The sequence below is a fragment of the Metschnikowia bicuspidata genome (assembly GCF_001664035.1).
Source record: "Metschnikowia bicuspidata var. bicuspidata NRRL YB-4993 chromosome Unknown METBIscaffold_3, whole genome shotgun sequence".
Taxonomy (NCBI): domain Eukaryota; kingdom Fungi; phylum Ascomycota; class Pichiomycetes; order Serinales; family Metschnikowiaceae; genus Metschnikowia; species Metschnikowia bicuspidata.
In genome coordinates this window covers 365,162-388,350 of record NW_017387733.1, presented here as the reverse complement: position 1 = coordinate 388,350, position 23,189 = coordinate 365,162, and the positions used below count along the sequence as shown (strand labels likewise).

Sequence of the window (23,189 nt, the reverse complement as noted above, 5' to 3'; positions counted from 1 at the left end):
AAAAAAAGATAAACAGACAAAAAACACAGAAAGGACAGAGAATAGAAAAAGAGAGACAAGAATGCTATTTGCTCGCTCACTGGTCTGGCTAATATCATAATAACGAGAGACGAATGAGACAAGAACACAAGACAAGCAAAGGACAAAAAACACGCCATGCAACAAAGGACAACAAAAGAAAACCACTACAGAACAAAAAAGCACACACAAAGACAGGCAAAATACCTCCACGGCAAAACAAAATACCATCCCTGCGCTTGTTGATCTTGGAAATGGCGTGGCGTCCCTCGCGGCCCAGAGCCCGCCCGGGCTGCTCACTCTGCCCAGGCACCCCCGCTTCATTTGCTGCCTCGTCCGCGGCCCCAGCACCGCCCTCGGCCCTCCGGCGTGGCCCCATTTTCCCGCGCCCGCGCCTGGCGCGGTCTCGTGCCGTGGGCCTGGCGGGCAGCCGCGCGCACGTTTGCCAGTGGCCCCAGGGCCGGGCCCCAGGCAGGCCAAGGAGCCCGGCACGCCACGACACACACCTCCAGGCCCGGGCCATGCCTTCCATGCTCAAGGTGCTCTGGCGACTCGTGCACGCCACGCAAATGTTCGCGATCCTCGGCGCGGTCCTCGGCGGCCTGGCGCTCGCGGGTCTCTACACGTTCCAGAACTCGTTGATCTACCCGGCGGCCCTCAACGACGGCCGCGGCTACTGCGCCACGCCCGACGAGATGGAGATGCCGGACTACGAGGAGCTCTTCTTGACCACCGAGGACGGCGTGGAGCTCCAGTGCTACGTGCTTCGCCAGGACAGGGCCTCCGCGGCGTACACCAACAAGACTGTGGTCATTCTCTCGCCGAACGCCGGCAACATCGGCCACGCGCTCCAGATCGTGGCCATTTTCTACAAGACCTTCGGCTACAACGTGCTCATCTACTCGTACCGCGGGTACGGCAAGTCCTCGGGCACGCCGCTGGAGGCCGGGTTGAAGCTAGACGCCAAGCGCGTCGTGGAGTACGTGTCGCGCGAGGACGAGCAGCTTCTGCAGACGTCGCTTGTCTTGTATGGGCGGTCCTTGGGTGGCGCCGTGGCCATCCACATGGCGGCCACGTACCCGCAGGCGGTGCTGGGCGTCGTGTTGGAAAACACGTTCCTCTCGATCCCCAAGACCGTGCCGCACGTCTTCCCGGCGCTCAAGTACTTCACCATGTTCGTCCACCAGGTGTGGGACTCCGAGCGGCTCGTGCCCTTGATCCCGGAGCTGACGCCGCTCCTTCTTCTCAGCGCGCGGAGGGACGAGATCGTGCCCCCGGCGCACATGGACCGCCTCTTCCTGCTCCTGAAGGCGCTGCTGAAGACGTTGCACAGGTTTGAACACGCGTGCCACAACGACACGGTCACGTACCCGGCCTACTGGGACATTGTGCACCGCTTCATCCGGGAGCAGGTCAACCCGGTCGGGTACTAGACTAGAGTCTAGATAACAAGAGAGCAGGAGGGGGTGTACAGGGCATCGGGCGCATCGTGGTCGTTATATATGTTTAGGTATACAAAGAGGGGTCTCGCATACAAAGAGAAAGCTTAGACGGAGAGCTGGGGCTCGCCCTTGGCGTTGAAGGTGTCGTGGGACATGAACTCCAACTTCTGGTCATCGGCCAACTTCAAGACCTTCTTGAATCTCTCGCCGATGGTTTTCAACTTGGCCGAGTCGCAGTCCTTGGTCCAGATGGCGACTCTGTAGCCTCTTCTGATGTTCAACACAATGCCGTTGACCTCGTTCTCGTCGTCCTCGATCGTCTCGCCAATCACGGCCAACAACCCGCGCAACCACAAGTCGTTGATCACGGGGTTGGCTTCTCTCTTGTTGACAAACGCGTACTGCCATCTGCCGCCCTTGGCGTTCTTCTCGTCCTCCCACTCGGGCTTGATGCCCTCTTTGAACAAGTGGTAGTCGGACTTAATTGGCAACTGGTTGGCCACGGGAATCGAGTTGTGGATGCCCCAGAACTCCTCCACGGTGTCGAACGTGATCACCGGCTTCAACAAATCAGCCCAGGTCTCAGACTTGTTCACTTGCGGCTTTGTGTACCACAATGTCCATTTGCTGTTCAAGGGGTGCTTGGAGTTGAAGTCCTTCTTGTTCGACAACACGGTCGTTGGGTTTTCCAAGGTCAAATCTTCGGTTTTCTTGGTCAAGTCTTCGGACATCTGGGCAAGTTAGTATATGGTTCCGAGGCCGTCTCGGCAAGAGTGGGCAGGCTCAATGCAGATTGCGGGTTTTCCGGGGACGCTGGGGGCAACTGGAAAACGGGCAGAGTCATGGCTTTTTACAGACAGGCCGGGCCCGGCCAGCCATTGGCACGTGCACTTGGTGGCGGGCGCTTTTCTTTGTTGCCGAATGCCCGTCAGATGTGGTGGCGGTACGTACGTTGATTTCCTCTGAAGTGCTGGTGTTCCGCTTTGAAAGTCTGCGTTACAAAAATCGATGGTGGAAAAAAGTTCTCATGCGCGTAAACGTGGGACTGCGAGCGCGGGGCGGCCGGGCGTGTGCGCGTATATCTGGGCACGCCCGCGGCGGCCGAGCCTGGACAGCAGGCCGGGCTCCTCCTCGCGAGTCTCTTGCGGCGGCGCCCAGACCATCTTATCTATGGACGTTTGTGTTTAAAATTCAGAAAAATTCGGGGTTCTGGTTCCGGTCAATTTGGCACTCGTTTGGTTTTGGGAAGCTGCGTGTGCACGGGTGCCCAAAGTTGTAGTTGGCAGGATCTTGCAGGGCCGTCTGTCTATATTATATTAGCCATGGTGGCCCTGCAGCTGGCCCGACACCTCCACCAATTGACCAATTGGGCCCGAGGTTCGTACCAAAAACAGGCAAAAAAAATGAAAAAAAGATAGCAGTAATTAGCTGTCGTGGCGATAAGCTCGGCTGTAGTGTGTTTTGTTCACTGGGTGTAAGTATCATCTCGGCCGGGCTCGGCATCTGTTTTTCTGCAAGAGGACGTGGCCCGTCGAACCACGAAACCTTAAGGTATTATTTCTGGTGCCTCAGTAAAAACAGTGTATAGCTGATACCTCGGTAAAAACAGTGTATATCTGTTGTATCAGTAAAAACAGTGTATATCTGTTGTATCAGTGGAAACAGTATATAGCTGTTGTCTCAGTAAAAACAGTATGTAGCTGTTGTATCAGTAAAAGCAGTATATAATTGTTGTCTCAGTAAAAGCAGTATATAATTGTTGTCTCAGTAAAAGCAGTATATAATTGTTGTCTCAGTAAAAGCAGTATATAATTGTTGTCTCAGTAAAAACAATGTATAGCCGTAGCAGTAAAAGCAGTGTCTACATTACGTGAAGCCCGTCGATCCCAAATCGAGGTGCTTCCATGGCAGCAGACATCGACAACATATATTGTATTTTATTACCAAGCGCATTCAGCCGCACATCGTGGACACGCCCGTGGCACTCTTTTCGCCGCTTGGGTCTACAGAGTGCCGCATACGGAAATCCTGATTTGTTCTAGAGCTCGCGTGTGGTTCGTGAGGCGGCACTAGAACCCGCCAGGCGCCCAACATCTGCCCCAAGCCTATAAAAATATCACCCGTGCCCCACCTCACAAGATCCAGTTGACCATTAGCACCAACAACCCCAAAGCGTTGGAGTGCACCGCAGAGCCGCCGGCGGTGATGGTCGTGTGCGAATACGTCCGCATGCCGCCCACGCTCCCACCCAAAGTGCCCATACCAATGGACCCGGACGTGGCGCTGACCGTGGCTTCAGAGTACGTCGACATGAAAGACTGGGTGTATGTTGAGCTGACGGTTTTCAAGACGCCGCCAGTTGTGATTGTCACCCAAACAATGGTGGGAGACACGGAGGTGGTGGTGGTTGTCGACGACGACGACGACGAGGCCGACGTGGTGGCCAAGCCTAGAGCCGAAAGCGCAAGAAAATAGATGAAGGCGAGAACGTGCATTGCCGGATTATACAGCCGCTGGTGCCTTGGGGATGCGTTTCAGGTGGAGCTGGAGGTAGAAATAAGAACCCGTGCTTGCCGTGTGCTCAAAGTTTTGCGTGGTTTGCGTGTGCCCGAAGTTTTGCGTGGTTTGCGAGTGCTCAAAGTATTGCGTGTTTTGCATGGTTTGCGGGTGCTTTTTCGGTGTAGCCCCACGTCGGGGCTTGCGCTCTTCATGCACCAAGCGGCGCGCCCCATGGGCGGAAAGGGCAGTGCGGCTTTGGGGCCTGGGCTCTAGAGCCGCGGCTCTAAATCTGCTGGGCCACCAGGTGGCGGACGCGCGGGGCGTGAGTCGAAATTGCCTTTTTTGGACGGGGCCGCCCGAGCCCAAACAACATGGAGTCTGCGGTCTCCTCGGCTCAGGAACACACAAGCCGAGCGGACGAGGGGTTTACTAAGTGTTCAGAAGATGTGGTGCTAGCTCGAACCGGACATTCTCTGTTATTGCTTTTTTGGTCCGCCGTTTGGCGGAATGGACCGCGGCGGAAGATCCACGCTAGGCCCCATGTCGCAGTCGCGTATGTGGGACAGCAAGAATGTAGAATTCGTGGGAAGTTTGATTTCTTGAATGCGGTCATGTGAATTACGGCGGGATGAAAGCAACAAGCGGGAAAAGGGGCCGATCATCGGCAATGCGTGGAAACCGATTAAATACTGGAAGTCTCGGCGAATCGGGAAGTTGCGGGGCTGGGCCCGAATCTCGCAAGAGAGCTGGGCCTGTATCTCGGAATGCTGAGCCCCGGCGGTGCACATTGGCCACTGGCTACTCTGGAATGTGATCCACTTTGCAAGAAAGCTGGCGAAAATTCTGTGCGCGATGTTGAGGTTAGGGCTGGCTCTAGGGCTGTCTCTCCGAGATTTGTGGCCGAACTTGGGTTTGTGGCTGGTCCGAACATGGCAACCAAGCAAGGATATTATTAGAGCCGTTGCGGCAAGACGGTGCAGCGCGGCCGCACACAGGATCCACTGGACTAAGCCAGGTGATAGCTCTGGGGGCACTGGCTGAGAATCCAGAGGAGTTCATGAATCTGCACGGATTGCTACCCGAGGATTTTTCTTTCGAGGCTTTTGCCATGTTAGAATGTTTTTCCTGTCTCTAATAGCTTTGCCACCTCTAATAACTTTTGCCATGTTAGAAAGTGTTTTCTATTTTAAGTAGTTTTTGCCGTCTTTAGTAGCTTTGCTGCTTCCGAAGCTTTTGCTGTTTTTTAAAATTGAAAGTGTTTGCGCTCTTCAAAAACGTCTACTGTTCCTGATAGATTTTGCTTCCTTCAGAAATTTTTGCCGTCCTCCAGAATACTTTGCCGTCAGCCTTTGCTTTCTTTCGTCGCTTTGGCCATGTTAAAATCATTTTATGTCTTTAATCAATTCTGCAATATTAGGAAGTGTTTTCTGTCTCGCACAGCTTGGGCAAACTTGGAAAGTGTTTTCTGTTTCAAATACTTTTGCCGTCTTTGGTAGCTTTTGTCGTCTTTGGTAGCTTTTACCGTCTTTGGTAGCTTTTGTCGTCTGGGGTAGCTTTTGCCATCTAAGAAAGTGTTTGATATCTTTGATAGAAAGTGTTTCCCTCTTGCATAGCTTTTGCCATCTTTTTTGTCTCCAAGCTGCTTGTTCCTCTGTCACGCCACAGAAGAAAGAGCGGGTGCAAAAAGTCTCGGGTGATTTAATTTCATGGTCATGTTGGGTGGCTCATTATGGCTGGAGGAGCCAGAGCAATGGGATTCTGGCCCGCGTTGTCTTTGGGCTGTAGAGCGCGTTGATATGACATCTGCAATCGGCCCAGCCCATTCCATCCGCAGAAGCGACGGCCAAATTTGGGCCGTGAAAGACGGTCATTGCCAAGCACGTCTGGCCTCTGAGCATCTCCTTTTTGGACCTCCAGCCGCTTGATATTAATCTATTGACATGCGGCAGCGGGCTGTGAATGCACTGCTTTTAATGCTAATTCCAGTGCTAATTCCAGTGCTCATTCCAGTGCTAATTCCAGTGCTAATTCCAGGGCACGACTTATAGTGCGCGAGTTCCAATGACTACTTCAAGTGCGCTACTTCCAGTGCACTACTTCAAGTGCACTCTATTCTCAGTGCGCGGTTCTCTCTGGACTACTCCGTTACACGCCCAACCAGTGCTTTTACAGAGGATCCAGTATGGCGCCCGTCCTCGCTGACTCAAGGAGTTTCAGATCGGGGTTGTGAAACACCGGTGTTGGGCCTTTGTTTCATCTTTTCATAACGCCCCCGGGATATCGGCGGGATTGATCTGTGGATCTTTCGTGGTTCTATCTCAGGAGGCCCTGCGGGTCCGTTGGCGGGGCGTCTCAGAAGTCGTCGAGGACTCGGCCAGCACCTTTAGAAATTATGGGACGAATCTCTCTTTTGTCTCTGGCGTGGCTGTAAACGTTGCGTCTAGCTACTGCCAAAATGCCCCACGTCGTGAACCATCCATATTCCATGGCTTTTTGTGTGGACGGATTCGGAAGATTTTGCAGCCACTTGTCCAGGTCGGCCCGAAACAGTGGTCCGGCGCTAGACCGGCACAGCCCCGGCGCGCTTTTTTGCTGGTGGCCCCGTCTGCGCTTTTGTTGGCCCCGTCGTTTGGCGCGCCCGCCGCATCGATATCCACCAAGCAAATCCGCTCCGGGGCCAGTCTATGTTCCACCATAGCTATTTGGCCCCATAACTCCCTGGCCCCAGGCCTCGCAAAATAGTTCAAGTTGAATTAGAAAAGCCGGCTGAACAACAACACAAACAAGTGAAAACATTTGATCAGATCAAATCAAATCAAATCAAATCAAATCAAACCAAATCAAATCAAATCAAATCAAATCAAATCAAATGAAAAGAAAGCACCGTCACTGGCCTCTGCCTCCAGGCGCCCGCGCACGCTTATGAGCAGGCCCACGCCCAGAGCCTTATCAGGCCCACGACGCAGATTCGCACCTCCTCCGTCCTCCTCCACCACAGTTCATTTCAAACCACAATTCACTTTAACCCCAACACACCAAAGCAAAAAACACCAAAGCAAAACACACCAAAGCAAACACGCCAGACTAAAGCCACCGGCCCAAACCCCTCCTTCTTTCACTCCCACATACACCCGCTCGTCAGGTGACCCAGCGCCCGCATGAGCCTTCCACGTGACATCGCCTCCAGCCAGCGGCGGAGCTCCATGGCCAAAATCGCCCGTTCGCCGTGGGCAGCCTCGCCCGGCGGCCTGGTGCCCCGCCACTCGCCCTCGGTGGCCAGCCTGCTCCATGGGAACACGCTTTTCATGAAAAATGACGCCAGCTCCGTGGCCTCCAAGACGGCCGAGCCGCACTCCAAAAGCACCAGTCCCAGCTCCGAGCAAGACGTCCCCGACGCTGCCCGACGGCCGCTGGACGCCAAAATCGCCGAGCTGGTCCAGCGCCACTTGCGCCCGGACGCCGAGCTGGCGCTAGCCGCCGAGGGCGCGGACGTCACACGCCACATCTACCGCTTCGGCACCGACAAGCCGCCGCTCCAGCGCTCCAAAAGCATGTCGCTGGTGACCGGCCAGGACGAGTCCCGCCGCGGCTCTTCGGCCAGCTCGCTCAACGTGCCCGGCGGGTTCCGGCGCCAGTACGTGTTGGCGCACTCCGGCAAGCGCCGGCCCACGTTGCTTACTCGCAACTTCGTGGAGTTCCTCAGCATCTACGGCCATTTTGCCGGCGAGGACCTCGAGGACGATGACGCCGTGGCGTGCCACTACTCGCCGTACAAGTACGACGCCGGCAGCGACGAGGAAACACCGCTAGTACCGCGGACGCCCGACAGCTACAACCCCGCCGGCACTGCCTCGGACGCCAAGGCGTACTTCTTGCTTGTCAAGGCCTTTGTGGGCACCGGCGTCTTGTTCTTGCCCAAGGCGTTTGCCAGCGGTGGGCTTGTTTTCCTGGCGGCCATGTTGTTCCTGTTTGGCTTGCTTTCGTACTGGTGCTACGTGGTGCTCGTGTACGCGAAATTGGCCCTGCGCGTGTCGGGCTTTTCGGAAATGGGCCGCGTGTGCTACGGCACATGGTTCCAGCAGTTGATCTTGCTCTCCATCGTGCTCTCCCAGGTGGGGTTTGTGGCCACGTACATCGTGTTCACGGCAGAGAACTTGCGGGCGTTTCTCGTCAACGTGTCTTCGTACGAAACCGCCGACTGGAACATCGTGTGGTTCATTGCATTGGAGGCCTGTGTGCTCACGCCCTTGAGCTTGGTCCGCGACATCACTAGGCTCTCGTTGCTGGCGCTCTTGGCCAACGTCTTCATCATGGTGGGGCTTGTGACCATCGTGTGCTTCACCGCCATGGAGCTTCTCGGAAACAGCCTCCAGCCGGGCCCGGGCGTCCACTACCTCTTCAACAAGGACGAGTTCTCGCTTTTCGTCGGCGTGGCGATTTTCGCGTTTGAGGGCATTGGGCTCATTATCCCGATCCAGGAGTCTATGATCTACCCCGACCACTTCCCGCGTGTTTTGCGCAGCGTGGTGTTGACTATCTCCACCATCTTCGTGTTCGTGGGCGGCTTGGGCTACCTCACGTTTGGCGACAAGATTGACACTGTGATCCTCCTCAACTTGCCCCAGAACTCGCCCTTCGTCATCTTGGTCCAGCTTTTCTATGCATTTGCAATTCTTTTGTCGACGCCGATTCAAATCTTCCCCGCTGTGCGGTTGATTGAGCTGCGTGTTTTCCCTCCGTCCTACTCGGGGAAGGCCTCCAGTGGAGTCAAATGTATGAAGAACCTCTTGCGGCTGGCGTTTGTGATTCTCACTTCTGCCGTTGCTTTCTACGGCGGCAAGAATTTGGACAAGTTTGTGTCCTTCGTGGGCTGTTTTGCGTGTATTCCATTGGTATACATGTACCCACCCATGCTTCATTTAAAGACGTGTTGCGACTATCAAAACGCAACGTCCAACAGACGCAAAATGTTTCTTATGGCAATGGTCGACTATACAATGATTGTTTTGGGCGGAATAGCCCTAGTGTACACGACCTACGATCTTCTCACCCACTAAGGTTCCAGGTGGTGCCACCGGGCTCTGGACTCATGCAACTTGTAAAATTCATCATAGGGGTTTTTTTTTTCATCTTTTAGCATCAAAGACAGCATCGTGGGCATTTCCTCTTCCAAAGTGATCGTTTTTTTTTGTCGTGCACTCTATTCATAGACCTATATTCAGCAGAACTATTCAGTCGTTTTGATAGTGAAAACATTCATAAGAGTCCTACAGTTGGGAATTTGTTGTTGTGTCACGTACTTCAACGTTTCATTGCGAACAGTTCCTTCACAGACATACAGTCGTCTGCGAATAGAGTCATGTCAGTCACGCAGAGATATGCTAGGGTCCTCAGCAGGTGTCTCACATGGTGCATTTTCCTACTGGTGTACCTTTCTTTCATATTAGTATCTCAATCTGCCAACATAATCAATACGACTTTGTACTAGTAGTTCTCTATAGCCTCGAACATGCTTGCACCTGGTTCGGCTTTCGTGTAGTTGGAACTCCGGTCCTCCCGGGTCTACAGTACTACAACTCTGGTCTCAAAGTCTTGATTGACTATACCTTTCATCTAGTTGCACTCTCATCTTGCGCCCACAAAAACTGGTTTCTGGCGCTCATCTATCCCACCAAGTAAGCAATATAAAGCCTGGAACTCGGCTGGCCTCTTTACTCGTCCTCAAGAGCTTTGGCAATTGCTACCCTGGCATCATGGACCAGCTTTTCCAAGTCTACTTTCGCCTGGTCTCGCAAAATCCTGGCGTCCTTCACCCACACGTTGGCAGCAGACACCAACTCCTGTTGCTGCTCATAAAGCTCGGGTAAATTGTCTTTTTCCCACGCACAGAGCTTGCCCTTAGAAGCCAAATAAGTGAGAGGCATGTTGTACTTAAGCGAAAGGCCCGCAGCAAGCGACGAAGCCACAAATCGGAGCGGCAAGGCTCTCTTGGCCACAAACACATTGGTGACCAAGATCGGGAACACGAAGTTCAGCACCCCGGGGAAAACCGGGTCCACGATCGTCTCATTTAGTTTCGTCTGCAAGTTCTGCCACTCGTTACAAAACGCCGTTTTCTGCGTGCCGAGCTCAGCAATCATCACGCTGGTTTTTTCGTGCACAAAGTGGCGGAATTTGTTGGCCTGTTTCTCCAAATAGGGCGTGGTCCGAACTCCCATGCCGTCGACAAACGAGATGTTGCCATGCGCAGACTCCCGTTCTTTGAGCTCAGGCTTGATCTCCGTATTGACCCCGGGCTTTGTGGTCACGACCTCGTCGTCCTCGTAAAACGATCTGCGGGCCATTTTGTGGTTTCTACGTGAAGTCTCGAGCCTAATTTCAATGAGAGATCTTGGAATCCAGATATTCGTGCTGTATACAGGCCCATGCCGTGGGTGGTTTTTCACCTGGTGCGCGCAGCCAATTTGCTACTGGGTCATTTGTTATATGCCGAGCACACGCCATTTGAGGTGGTCTATTGTTTTGAACCTTTCCTACATCTCATATTTAGTGGCGACTCTTGGTGCCCAACTCTTTGAAGGAATTTTTCGGGGCTTTTTGTATTTGGTTCTTTTGACACCTCACTTGGTGATAGACCCACCAGCATAAGCCGACGTGTTGGTGTGAGCATAAAGCAGTCATGTTGGCCACAGAACCAGTAGCTAATTAAGTAGACGGTAAAAATGATAACCACAGAGAAAGGGTATTTCAGTACATGTCAAGAAATGCTCAATCTCAATCAATAGACAGATAATCGGTAGAATAGGGTGCTGTGATCATTATAGAATACTCAGGCAAATCGTTAGATGCTAATCATGAATTGAGGAGAGAATGTCATACCTGTATGAAGAAAAACCGAGAATATATGAATTACAATGTAAGGAGGATATTCAGACCTATAAAGTAGACGTCCAAGTCATAGGCCGTAGATGCAATTGTCAATTGGAATAGAGAGACTTATTAGCTATAATAACACGACATGTGGGATCAGAAGAGTAGACAGAAATACCAAAATAATCGAGCGAAGCATCAACTCAAGCAAAAGAATCTGTATCTTTGTGAGCATCTTAAAAAGCAGCAGAGGTATATGCGGTATATTCAGGCTCACGGAACCTTCATTGCTCATTCTTTAAACTAGTGATTGAAGTGACACCCTTACTAGGGCCACAGGCACGAAGGGGTCGTTTGGCATATCTCTATATTCTCCTTTGTTCAGTTTTGCAAATATCTAGCTACTATAGTGAGAATAGCCTGGCTGCTTGATCATACATAGACTTTAAAAAAAAAGCCTTTATTTGCTTAAAGGGGATTCGAAGACTTAAGCCAACCTTTCAAATTATTCATACCTGGATATCTCACAAAACTACGAGGTCTTCTTATTCAAACTCGTCCAGACTCTAGCCACTCGATACAGACATACTCACCATAACGGGAATCTCCTATAGGTTCTTTCTCTAAGATTTGTCGCTGTGTAATACTACGGATCCCAAAGTCAGAATACCATATAGTCGCTTCTACTAAGAGGATGCGGTTGTCTCAAGATTCATTAAAAATTGCACACATTCATACTCGAAGCCTGAGGTGTCGCATGATTCAGGTGACACAATGGCTGATTTTCAACAGATTGCTTCTTTTCATCGTTTTCTGACAATTCAATTATTTTGTTGATCTAGGAATGAAGGCCCCATAAGCGATTTGCTGATGTCTCTCGTCATCATGGAAGATCGAGCCACTATGATCTTGCCCATACAAGGATGGCGCTTACACTCCAGAATGTCTAAGATGTCTCAGGTATAAAATGAGTCTCATTTATTGGAGATTGTTGAGTATTTACCTGTGAAATATTAACGTCATCATGAAAAAAGACTGTTCGAGTTAGTTCCGCACAAACATGAATTTGCCCCACTTTTCATCGGTACATCCTTCCAGGTATAAGGGTTTCCCTGTCTTAGTGCTTCTTGAGGAAACTCCGTTTCTTCTTTTTCTTCTCTTCTGGTGGCGGGGCAATACCACCGAGTGGTTTAGCCGGCACCTCCGCCACTGGCACGTCTAGTCGTATATCCTTCAGACTGTCTGGTGTAGAGGGTTTGGGCGAATCCTCAGATATGCTCGCGTGCGATGTCAAAGAGTTAGAGTTAGATGACACGTTCTGATTCACGGCGCGGGGAAACCCCAGGTCCAGGCCCGGCCGTGCTAAATTTGCACCCAGGTACGACTTTCTCGCCTGTCCAATTGGCGGCGAAGACTGGGGGATATGACCACCCCCCGTGGCGTGTTTCGGCTTTCCACCATTGGCCGCAGGCATGGGCATCCCGCCACGGCCTCCATAGTCAATATTAAGTGCCTGATCTGGAAACGCCGAGCGTCGACTTCCTTTTTTAGCAGGATAGCCTTGGGGCACAGCGTGCATAGTTTGATTTACCAGATACTGCAGTGAGCCTTGGCTTTGCATCTGTTGATGGCCCATAGGCATCTGTTGCTGACCCATAGGCATCTGTTGATGGCCCATGGGCATCTGTTGCTGGCCCATAGGCATCTGTTGCTGAAACGCCAAACTGTTAGACCGGTGTTGCATGTTTTGGGGCCCTGCGCTTTGCAGAGCTGCATTATTATGTGCCTGGTTGTTCTGAGGCGGTAACAGGCCGGCGTAATTCACGCTTGCCGGGCCGCTAGCGTGAGACAGAATCCTTGGTCTCTGCGGCTGCATCTGCGGATTAAACAGAGCTCCATTTTGCTGGTACCTCTGTGGGTTTCGAAGCGTGGGTGGGAGCGAATTTTGTGGAAACCCATTCGGAGGCAATCCGTGTGGCGGGCGCTGCTCGTGGCCCATTGCCTCGTACTGTTGGCTATATGTATGGGGGCCCGTTGGGGCAAATGGCGGGCGCAAGTTCTGTCCACCATTATTAAATCCATTCTGTCCATTGTTGAAGCCACCGTTAGGGTTGTGCTGCCCATTGCTATATCCACCATTGGTGAAATTATTCTGACCGTTGTTGAGGCTACCTGGCATGTCATTGGCGGGCACGCCTGCTTGATATGCTGGCTGAACAGGATGCGCCAAAGAAGAATCATGAAGTTGCTCTGCGCTCTGAGCATCATAGTAAAGCTCGCGCTGAGTACCAGGCGCCTGCAGCAGCGACGTACGGAGCTCTCGCTCCCTCTGAGCCAAGGCCTGTTCTCTGCGCTGAAGTTCCTTCTCTTTCTCAGAGAGATCACCGGACGCATGTGGGGGGCCAGGCTTGCTGACAGAGTTTGATGGCGTACGTGTGGCTGGTGGCCCCACGTCCCCATTTAAAGCAGCGCCGTAGACTGCCACGTGTGAAAGATCTGAGAGATCCGGAGACTGCATTTCCAGGAGAGCGTAGGTCCTGCTCTTGGGTGCCTCCATGTCGCTATTCTCTGAGCTAGAAAGAGGAGCTTGCGCGTTGGCTTCAGTATCGGGAATTCCGTCTGTATAGCCGGCCAGGGTTTTCAGTGCTGGCTCCAGACGATGCTGTTGGCTTTGCTGCTGTTGGGTCCATGCAGCCTCCGCTTGCATGACACGTGCCTCCAAGCTCTGAAGCATTGACGACTTGCCCTGCAAATTTGAGTCTAATTCCGCCACTGCGGCCTCTCTCTGCTGTTGGATGCGCGCCAACTCGTCGATTTTGCTATCGTAGAGTCGAGTTTGCTCTTCAAACTTGCGCACAAGCTCGTCCTGCGCTTGTTGCCTCTGCGAGAGGGAGGTCTCTAGTTGTTGCATACGCAATTGGCGGTCGCGGTACTGGGCGTCGGCGGTGTCGCGTTGAGTTTTTAAGTTGGCCAAGTCCGCCAGCAAAACGTCCATTTCACGGACGCGGGCTGGCAGTGAGCCATGTTTCCGCGTGAAGAAGACCGATTCTGTGGCATTCATCTTGAGCAACTGACACACGATGGAGTATAAGTTTTCCAAGTACGGCGTGCGCACAGCGTGGTCGTCGCCCAAGAGGATGGGCTGCAACAAAAGCAAATCTACGTCAACGTCCATCTGATGGAAGAAGCTGTAGAATACAGTATTGGAGTCACGGAACTCTGGCGATGCCGGTGCGTCGGCCACCGGGAAGTGTGCCAGCCAGTTCTTCATGATGTTGGCCTCGTTCTCATAGCCCTTAATGAGCTTGCAGCCCATTTTCTTGATGATCTTGAATAGCTCGTTAACGAGGCCAGAGATCAATGGCTTGGCCAAGATCTGTTTGCTCAAGCGCGCTGGAAACGGCTCCTCGAAAAGCACCAGCAACGGGTTCAACACGATGCGCGGCAACGCAAGCTTCCACTGGTATGTCATGAACTCTTGTGGGTTGCTAGAGCGGAGGAGACTCACATGGCCAGACAGGTGCTCCTGCACCTTTTGCAAGAGCTTGTAGAATTGGGCGTATGTTTCCAGGTCCCGCACCAGGGCCGCCGCCTTCAGCTCCGGCGTGCACGAGCCCAAATAAATGCGCTGGTCCTGGTTCAACACCGCGTGTACAAACGTGTTGGAGTAGGGAAAGCGCCGCACGTCCGCCTCGTTCATGATGGAGCACACGGCCGCGGCTTTGCTCGGCAAGCTGGACACCACAAACGGCTCCAATTGCACGTATCCCGTGGACTCCACCACCACGAGTGCATCTGCATGCAAGAGTGGTGCCACGGCTGTACACGTGTCCTGGAAACTTTGCAAGTTGGACACGCTGAGGAGCACCACGTCATACTTGCGCTGTGGGTCGAGCTGGGCCAATGAGTTTGCCAGGAAGTCGGGCTGGAAGACGCTGTCTCCGAGCAGCTCGGACTGCCAGCGCACCGGCGCCAGGACATCTATGGCTGTGGATACGACGGACACGGAGCATGCTTGCGTGGACTGGAGCCGCCATGCGTAGAAGCACAAGTTGGGGTTTTCGCCCACTAGTTCAGTTAGTATGGGTCACAAGACGAGCGGCAAAACAGCTGTGGCACAGCAAAAAAAAAAACAGTTTTTTTCCACAGCATAAGCCAGGCCTGCTGGTGGTCCGGTGGGGCCACGTCACTTGGGCGGCCCGGGCCGGGAGATGGCCGGTTGTTGGATGGCAAACGTACCTGCGAGGATCAGCAACGCCATGATCGGAAGAGGCAGTAGAAAAAAGAAGACGGCTGCACGAAATTTTCCGCTGGTGGTCCTGCGGTATTTCTAGAGCTAAAGTGGGAGTGGTGTGGCCGGAAGGGTTTTTTTTTCTCGTCCTTGGCAAGCTCCGGTGTCTGGAGCAGCAAGGTGTCAGCGAGCCTCAAGCACGGGGAAGGCGCGGGCAGGAAGCCCACAGGCCGCAGCTTCGTGCAGCGAAGCCAGCGGCGATCGCGGCAGGAACAGAGCGGCCGGGGCCGGGAAGCGAGACGGGGCCGCGGCGGCTATTTTTTTTTTTTGGTGCTGCAATTTGGCTGCGGATTTTGGATCCCGCACTTTTGGGATTTCCGGGCCCGGGGGATTTGTGGTTGAGGCTAGCCGCTGTCTGACTAGATGTGAGTTCTGGACTGGCGGTTAGTATTTCGGGAGATTTTTGTTGCTTAGGAGTTGGCTGTGTTGGCTGGCTTTGTTGATGCTCATGTGGCGGTCATTTGTGAGTGGGCTGTGTAGTTTGTATGAGTTGTTCAAGGTGTTTATGGGTGTTGTGGGGTGGTTGACTAGATTACGGTGATTTGTTTGTGAATGTTGGTTGTGAAAATTTTTGTGAATGTTGGTTGTGAATTCTTTGTGAATGTTGTTTGTCAATGTGTGACTTGCTTACATCTAGTTGGTGGATCTATGTTCATGACTTGCTGATCATGATTGTTGTGACTTGATTCTCATGACTTTTTGTGTGTGACTTATTGCCTACGACCGAAAATGTGGTTTGCGAAAACAGTGTTATGGTGGTCTTAGCTCATGTTGCATTGTTTGAACGATGCGGGTATAGGCGATCTGCTGGCGCACAGTGTGCCAGTGGAGCCGGGCCAGGGCCTATTCTTTATTTTCTGAAGCTCTGTTTTGGGCGTGGGGCGCGATTTCGGGGTGGCTTCAGGAGCAAGGTACGCAGGACCCGTGATGAAACGGCCCTAGGTAGGCAGGACCCGCGATGGCAGGCCCTAAGCCTTGCAGAGCTGTGGGCAGTCACTCATTTGGCCGTGCCGCCACGCCCCGTGATCTTTACTTTATTCTGGGGGCAATTAGCTTTGGAATTACCAATGCTGTCACTTTGGATGTGTCATGGCGGCATGTGTAAAGAGCCAGGACTGGGGCGGGGGGCTGGGGCCGTCGCCGGAGTTTTTGATCAGTGGCGCGCTTTGATTTGCTGATGCTCTCTTAATCAGTAGGGCCCTATTTATTAGTGGTGGCCTTTTAATCGGCAGTGCGCGGCACTCCAAGTCCACTGCACTTGCATGAACTGTTCAGCTGTTCAGATTCTCGATCGCAGATTCCCGCCCCATCGTTAATTCTCGTTCAGACGCGGATTCTCTCCTTGCTGCGGTCGGTTATTCGCTTCCTCAAGCGCCCTTTATGAATCCCCGCTCCTTGTCAGCAGTCTCTCTGATTTTCGCCACATGTCTGATTTTCCTTCCTTTCCTGTACTCGACCCATTCTTGTTTCAGCATGTGGCCGTCCTTCTGGCCCGCTTGCTGTGGCCCGGCGCGCGGTAAAATATAGCGTCCTGCAGACGCCCGCCTTGGGCCTCTGCTCTAGCCGACGGGCGTGCGCGCAGCCCTGTTTCCGTACAGGCTCACTAATTTAGCCTTCGGACTTTCGGTTTGGGCATCGTGTTTTTAGGACTGGCTGCCTTTGTTTGCGGCTGCCGGTTACCATCAGGCTCTGCCAACACCACCCTGCCAAAAGTGGATTTCCACAGAGTCTCGCGGCTTTTTTTTGTGTCCCCATTAACGCTTCTTGGTCTTCCAATCGTTTCAGGGAACGCAATGAAACGCAATGAAAATGCGTCTCATCGGGGCGCGGCAGATGGCCCGCCTAATGCTCAACATATTCCAAGCTGATGTATGATCAGGTAGCACAGAGATTTCCCATGAAACTCGCGAAAAGGGGGTCTTCACAAAAAGCAGGTACCCAACAGACTTGCACTTTAATCACTGTTCAGAATGGTCTTTCCTTCATCCTGAAGTTTCTGGCTTTTGCTCATTTTGCTCCTGCGTTGCTGAATGTGCTGTCGGCTGAGATCCGCACCAAGCCGAATTGCATCCGGTGATACCGGGTATTTAATACATCAGCGACGTTTTTCCAGTGTTTGGCTGGCTTGAGTCTGCACTAAGGTATTTCTATTTTTGGCTGTTTCTGGAACCATCACCTATTGCAGCTGCCCATTTTGAAGGTTTTTTATGGTTCTTTTTTTGTCTGATTACAGTTTTTCATTTGCATTGCGCTCATCTTCAAGTTCGTGGGGCCGAATCGAGCCCACGCAAAGCCCGCGCACAAAAAGCCACCAAAAGCCTAAACCACGTGACAGCCTTGGTGGCCTCGGAAAATAAACGGGGTTCTCCTTCACTCCGCCGCGTGGCATCCACATTCACTTTTTTCCTCCAAGCCCGGACGCAAGCGTGTGTCACGTGACTGACTCCAAACCATCGTGGGTGGAGCTGCCCATTGCTCGAGCAATTTCAACACTACTCTGACTTTTACGCTTTCACTCGGTATCCCTTTTTTAAGTTCCTTTTTTCTTTATACTTTCCCTTCCACTTCACACTTGCTCCCTCTTTATATTTTCTCTCGCACTCCACTCTTCCCTTTCTCCATATTCGGCCGCTCTTCATATTTTCCTTGTCTCGCCTTCCTACCCTCCGAGTCCCGCGTTCCTCCCGGCCATCCGGGCGTGCCATGCTCAATTTACGTCCAGCGCGGTCGCCTCACAAAAAACAGATTCTCTTCACAACCACTACTCTTTTCTTCTCCATGGGCCTTCCCAGTCGCGTCACCGAAAAACAGTTTTGATTTTCTTGGTTAGATGCTGCTGGCTGGTTTTGCCGGTCTTCCTTCGTGCTGACTGATCGGAACCTAGCATGCTGGCCTGCAGATTAAGTCAAGTTCGGGTGTATCTCCGGGTGATGAGGCAACCTCTGACTCACTCGGTCATAATCCCTAGCATATTTTCGTAAACATGCGTAGAGTATATGTAGCTGGAAGCAATTGTTGTGTTTCGTCCTCTTTGTCTGTCTCGTACCTGAAGTTCCTTGTCCCATGACCAGTGCTGGCCTAGACAGAGATTCAGAACACTGGCTCAAAATAAATGCAGATCTGGGACAATTCCTACATGGGCACCGGATCCAAATCCCCGCCGTCGAGCAGCTGTCATTTTCGTTGGTCGCCATCAGGCTTTTTCTGGAGAAAGTTTCAATTCAATCTACTACAACATTGCCCCATTCAACCAGGTGTCTCGCGCGAAACCAGACGCGGTCGCCTGATAAGCTCATTCTCAGAACCTACCAAGCGATCCCCATCTGCCGTCTTTTCTCGTAAAATGCGTGGCAACTTGATTCTTCTAGAAGGCTTGGACAGGTCGGGCAAATCCACGCAAGCAGAACTCCTCTCGCTGCGGCTCCAGGCCTCCTTGGTGAAATTTCCAGACCGGTCCACGCCGGTTGGAAAACTCATCAACGAATATTTGACGAATCTGGACTTCCATCTCTCGGACGAGACCGCCCATCTCCTTTTTAGTGCGAACAGGTGGGAATTGGCCTCGTCTTTGGAAGAAAAACTACAACAGGGCACCACCGTGGTCATGGACAGGTACGTGTACTCGGGCATAGCGTATTCGCTTGCCAAGGAAAATCTGAGGGGCCGTGAATGGCTATCTAGTCCAGACCGCGGGTTGCCCAAGCCGGACTTGACTATGTTCTTGACCATTCTGATGGACGAGTTGGCGCTGCGAAAGAACTGGGGTCAGGAGCGGTATGAGAAAACGGCGTTCCAGCAGAAGGTCAGGGAATGTTTCATGGACATCTTGCGGCCCGAGGAAGACCCCACTGTTGAAATTGTGGATGTGGGGCATCTTCTGATCGAGCAAGTCACGCACAAGTTGTGGCAGCTAATCGTACAGAGGAACCTTGATGTGCCCTCCAGTCAGGCATTGGCGAGGCTCAGTTGAGTATGTGCTGTCTGCGGTCCATTGCTGGAATATTAGACAGCCATGGTGTTTATTGTGGCAGACTCTGCCATAGTATCTATTCTGTCGTGGCAGACACAGTCTTTGTATATATTCATTCATGGCAGACACTGTCATAGTATCTATTCTTTCGTGGTAGACACAGTCCTTGAACGATATTTTGGTTGCACTGTCAATCATATTCTTTTTGTGGCAGACAAAGCCATTAAATCCATTCTTCTCGTGATGGAGAGTCCTGTTCAAGCTCTGGAAGCCCTTGTCCTTCCTGATTCCCGAACCCATCGCCTTGATTCACTGGAACCCCTACAAAGCTAGCTTAATTTTTGAAAGCATTCTAGGCCGAGATCTCGTCGATGTGCTCGAGCCGCTGCAAGACTCTTGTTTTCAGGGTCTCCAAGAGCTCGCCCCCTAGAAACACCTCGTCGATCACGGTATACAACTTGTAGAAGTTGAACACCAAATCGAGCTCACACACATTGTCGAAGTACGTGTCCAAGATCTCGACAAAAAAGTGGATGTACTCCAAATAACTGAGCTCGTTGTCGATGAAGTCGATCAGCACTATGAAGTAGAGCCCCGCATACCGTCTATAGACCAACTTGTTCTCGCGTAATTCGACGAAATTGCTCTGGTGCTTCAGGTCCCGTGTTGACACAAGCCGGTGCACCTCGTTGACTGTCTCCTGTTTGTGTGCTTCTGTGTGTATGTTGTTGTACCATTTGGCGAGCCGGGTTTTGCCTTGACGGTTGAGTATTAGAACGTAGTGAATCATGGTGGCAATGGAATGTGTGAAGAGTCAGATGCGTTGGGCAAATGACCAGAAAAGTTTTTTTTATTAGGTTGTGTTTGGATGTTGTTTTTGTGGTGTGCTTAGATGTTGTTTTGTTGGTGTGATTGGATGTTGGTCTTATGGTGTGCTTAAATGGGATGCTAGAATGGGGTGCTTAAATGGGGTGCTTGGCAGATTACAACGATTGTTCTTCAATGTATCTTGCTCCAAGCTTATACGATTGACGTCTTGGTGCAAAATGAACCAGCTGATTATATCCCCAGATCTGTAAGTTTAAAACGCAAGGTTGTTCTTATGATTTCCCTCGATTAGTCTTGCACGATTTCAGTAGCGACATTTAGGGCCGAGCTCTCAGTGCCGTACCAATGCTATGCGTCGAGCTAATAATTGGCACCTCACAAAACTGGCATCTCCATATTTCTCTAGCCCCTTAAGATACTTCACCAATGATCAACTGCTATTGACGATGTCAAAAAAACCGAAAAAAAAAATTAACCAAACACTCACCGTCTGTGGCCTTCTCCCCCATCTATAACCAGGCCCTAAGGGCGGAGCCAGCTGGCCCTAAATTGTGCGCGACCGGGCCTGCCCCAGACTTTGGAGTTCGGTCCGCCTCAGTAATCTACATCCCAAGAAACAGACAAAAGTAGAGGCAGTTAGACTGAACCCCACCTTGTATTTCTAGTTCAGAAAAATTAGAAAAGTGTGTTCTGGTGTTTAATCCAACTCCTCAAAAATGGAATCGATGGAAGAGCCTTTCAAACAATATGAGATCAGAGAAGGTATAGTTTTCCTATTAGAGCTCTCCGACGCCATCTACACGCCAATCCGCCGGCTCAAAAACCAGACCCAGATCGGCGAAATCTTGTCTTGTATCAATGACTTGCTCTCGGAAATGGTCATCACCTTCCCGAACAATGGCGTGGGGATCTATCTCTACAATTGTAGCACCACAGGCTCGAAGTATGCCAAGAACTCGGGCCTCAACAAGATCTTTTCGCTAAACGATCTCAACAGTTCCAATATGAAATTGCTCATTAATACGATGAAGGATGACGCCCATGGCGGTCACCCGCTCAAGCAGCGTTTCCGGCCTGTCGACAAGCCCGGTGATAATCTACATACGGTGCTCAAGACCGTGCTCCGGGAGTTTCAACGAAAGCCCCAATACAACCGCAAAAAGTTGTTTTGGTTCACCAACAACGATAGGCCATACATCAACGAGAAGTTGAAAGACAGCTTGCGCACAATGATCAGCGATTTCGAGGATAACCAGATCCACGTGACTCCGCTATTCTTGGACACCTTTACTGACAACGAACAGCACCGGCCAAAGCCTTTCGACGCGTCCTTATACCAAAACATTTTTCTCAATACAAATTATTTGAGACCTGCCGAGTCGCTAGATCCGGATGCCGAGTTTGGTGCAAAGAAAGATCCCATGCGATGGCTGAAAACAACTGTGTCCTCGCAAATCCGAGATTCCATTTTCCGGCTCAAGGAAGTGAAGCGCGTCCAGTTTTCCTGTGATTTGGTTCTCAGTGACGGGCCCGAAATCGGTGGGCGGCTCGGCTGCTCTGTCAAGGGATACACCTTGTATAATCACGAGCAAATCAGGCTGTTCAAAAAGGTAAGCACCGAAAGTGGCGAGATAAGAATGGCTCACACCGACACCAAGCGCCTCAAAAGCGGTACAACAAAGGAACTCGACCCCCACAACCTTGAGAGCAACATGGCCATATATAAGGGCGTTCCGGTGAAGTTTTCCAATGACGAGTCCGAACCTCAGGAGAAGATCTTGCTTTTAAAACCGGAGGTACTTGATTTCATGGGCAGGTATTCTTTTGATCACATTCCAAAGGATTACAAGCAAGAGATTGATGGCGAGGCCAGTGTTGGGGACTGTGACGACGAGACTACCGGGGAGCAAGTCGAGTTTTCCAACGCCCCGTACTTGAAACTCTTGTGCTTCAGAAAATTGCGGAAGTTTCAGCCCTATTTCAACATGAAACCTCCGCTGTTTGTGGCAGCGGACTTGAATGATGGTTTGAGCGGGTCGCTGACCCAGGGCGGCTACTCAAATTCGTTCGACACCTTCAAGACATTGTACCAATCTTGTGTACGGCTCAAGAAGTATGCCATTCTTTTTGGCTGCACGAAAAGGACATCCAACCCAAACTTATACGCCCTTTATCCCACAAACATCTCCGGGGAGTCAACCAGCAAGACGCCCGACGGATTTCTCCTATTCAATCTCCCATGGTTGAGTGAAATCCGAAGTCTACCGGACCACATGTTGACTAATGATGGGGGAAAGTTTATTCCAGAGCACGAGGATCTTAAGCCCACACAGCTCGTCACCTTGTACGGAAAGCTCGTGGACCATATCCAACCATGGGCTGGCTATGAACCGAGCGCCTATGAGAACCCGACTTTGCATTATTTCTACAAAACAATAAAGCAGGAAGCGTTGCAGTTGGATACTGAGCATGAGGACCTGAGTCTACAAGCAAACGATTGGAGTGTCCGTGAGCTTCTAAAATTCCGTAAGAATATAGACGCGGAGAGAGATGTTCAGAGCACGTTCCGATTTCTCAACCAGGTGTTGGGAAAAATTGATAAGCAATATTCGACCAAGCGTGAGGCTGATGCTGAGACGTCTGCTTCGAAGAAACGAAAGGTCGAAAGTTTGAGTGAGGCTGCTGTGATCACCGTCTGGAAGAACGATACCTGGAAAAATGTGAGAGTGGATCAGCTTCGCGAGTTCATGAACCGATATGACGGGATTAAGAAGGCTTCCCGCAAAACCGACATGATCGCCAACATCATCGAATTTCTAGAAAGCAAGCGCAGGTAAGCAATGTAGTGTTGAGTTAGCTAAAGTGCGTCTTGAGATATGCTAGACATGGTGTTTTGAGCATCCACGGATGGGCAATGTGGGAACGAAACGATTTGGTATTACGCTTGAAAGAATAGCACTATTATTGCCTATGGGTGTATTTTATTAGGCTGAGAGAATGTGATATCGAACTAAAAGAGCCGTGGCATTCGACTGAGAACTGTGATACTCATTGACTGTGGAACTACGTGGTGGAAAGAACCGTAATCTTAAACATTAAAAAAAAAAGAACTGGGACTAACCGAGGAAAAAAATATCGAAAACTTTCGGGGAACGTCTGGCATATTTCGCCGTGAAGGGAACTGTGATGTGACAATGCAAGCAGATCTTTGACATTCCAACAAGATAAAAAAAACCACCACAACAAAGCCACGCTGTTATATTAGTTATTA

At 51.4% G+C, this 23,189-nt stretch overlaps 8 protein-coding genes across 8 annotated transcripts; 4 read left to right on the top strand and 4 right to left on the bottom strand.

Moving 5' to 3' along the window:
* Positions 1 to 548: 548 nt before the first annotated feature.
* METBIDRAFT_42330 (uncharacterized protein) lies at positions 549 to 1,451 on the top strand (the record flags this gene model as incomplete). Its single annotated transcript, XM_018857531.1, has 1 exon — positions 549 to 1,451. One exon carries the CDS (start codon positions 549 to 551, stop codon positions 1,449 to 1,451), a length of 903 nt encoding a protein of 300 aa, XP_018711487.1.
* Positions 1,452 to 1,507: 56 nt separating this feature from the next.
* EIF4E (translation initiation factor eIF4E) lies at positions 1,508 to 2,591 on the bottom strand. Its single transcript, XM_018854680.1, has 2 exons — positions 2,412 to 2,591; positions 1,508 to 2,191 (listed from the first exon to the last, which is right to left on the bottom strand). Exon 2 carries the CDS (start codon positions 2,189 to 2,191, stop codon positions 1,565 to 1,567), a length of 627 nt encoding a protein of 208 aa, XP_018711486.1. The 5' UTR covers positions 2,412 to 2,591; the 3' UTR covers positions 1,508 to 1,564.
* A 4,526-nt stretch (positions 2,592 to 7,117) lies between these two features.
* Positions 7,118 to 9,016, top strand: AVT4 (Avt4p; the record flags this gene model as incomplete). Its single annotated transcript, XM_018858815.1, has 1 exon — positions 7,118 to 9,016. One exon carries the CDS (start codon positions 7,118 to 7,120, stop codon positions 9,014 to 9,016), a length of 1,899 nt encoding a protein of 632 aa, XP_018711485.1.
* A 654-nt stretch (positions 9,017 to 9,670) lies between these two features.
* Positions 9,671 to 10,303, bottom strand: METBIDRAFT_42108 (uncharacterized protein; the record flags this gene model as incomplete). Its single annotated transcript, XM_018857496.1, has 1 exon — positions 9,671 to 10,303. One exon carries the CDS (start codon positions 10,301 to 10,303, stop codon positions 9,671 to 9,673), a length of 633 nt encoding a protein of 210 aa, XP_018711484.1.
* Positions 10,304 to 11,946: 1,643 nt separating this feature from the next.
* On the bottom strand, positions 11,947 to 15,090 carry METBIDRAFT_11568 (uncharacterized protein; the record flags this gene model as incomplete). The annotated part of the gene is made up of 2 exons (XM_018854019.1): positions 11,947 to 14,897; positions 15,069 to 15,090. 2 exons carry the CDS (start codon positions 15,088 to 15,090, stop codon positions 11,947 to 11,949), a joined length of 2,973 nt encoding a protein of 990 aa, XP_018711483.1.
* A 3,373-nt stretch (positions 15,091 to 18,463) lies between these two features.
* On the top strand, positions 18,464 to 19,090 carry METBIDRAFT_42269 (bifunctional thymidylate/uridylate kinase; the record flags this gene model as incomplete). Its single annotated transcript, XM_018857521.1, has 1 exon — positions 18,464 to 19,090. One exon carries the CDS (start codon positions 18,464 to 18,466, stop codon positions 19,088 to 19,090), a length of 627 nt encoding a protein of 208 aa, XP_018711482.1.
* Positions 19,091 to 19,442: 352 nt separating this feature from the next.
* Positions 19,443 to 19,880, bottom strand: METBIDRAFT_78076 (uncharacterized protein; the record flags this gene model as incomplete). Its single annotated transcript, XM_018858814.1, has 1 exon — positions 19,443 to 19,880. One exon carries the CDS (start codon positions 19,878 to 19,880, stop codon positions 19,443 to 19,445), a length of 438 nt encoding a protein of 145 aa, XP_018711481.1.
* A 763-nt stretch (positions 19,881 to 20,643) lies between these two features.
* CAS1 (ATP-dependent DNA helicase) lies at positions 20,644 to 22,755 on the top strand (the record flags this gene model as incomplete). The annotated part of the gene is made up of 1 exon (XM_018857378.1): positions 20,644 to 22,755. The coding sequence occupies one exon, from the start codon at positions 20,644 to 20,646 to the stop codon at positions 22,753 to 22,755; it is 2,112 nt and encodes a 703-aa protein (XP_018711480.1).
* Positions 22,756 to 23,189: the final 434 nt, after the last annotated feature.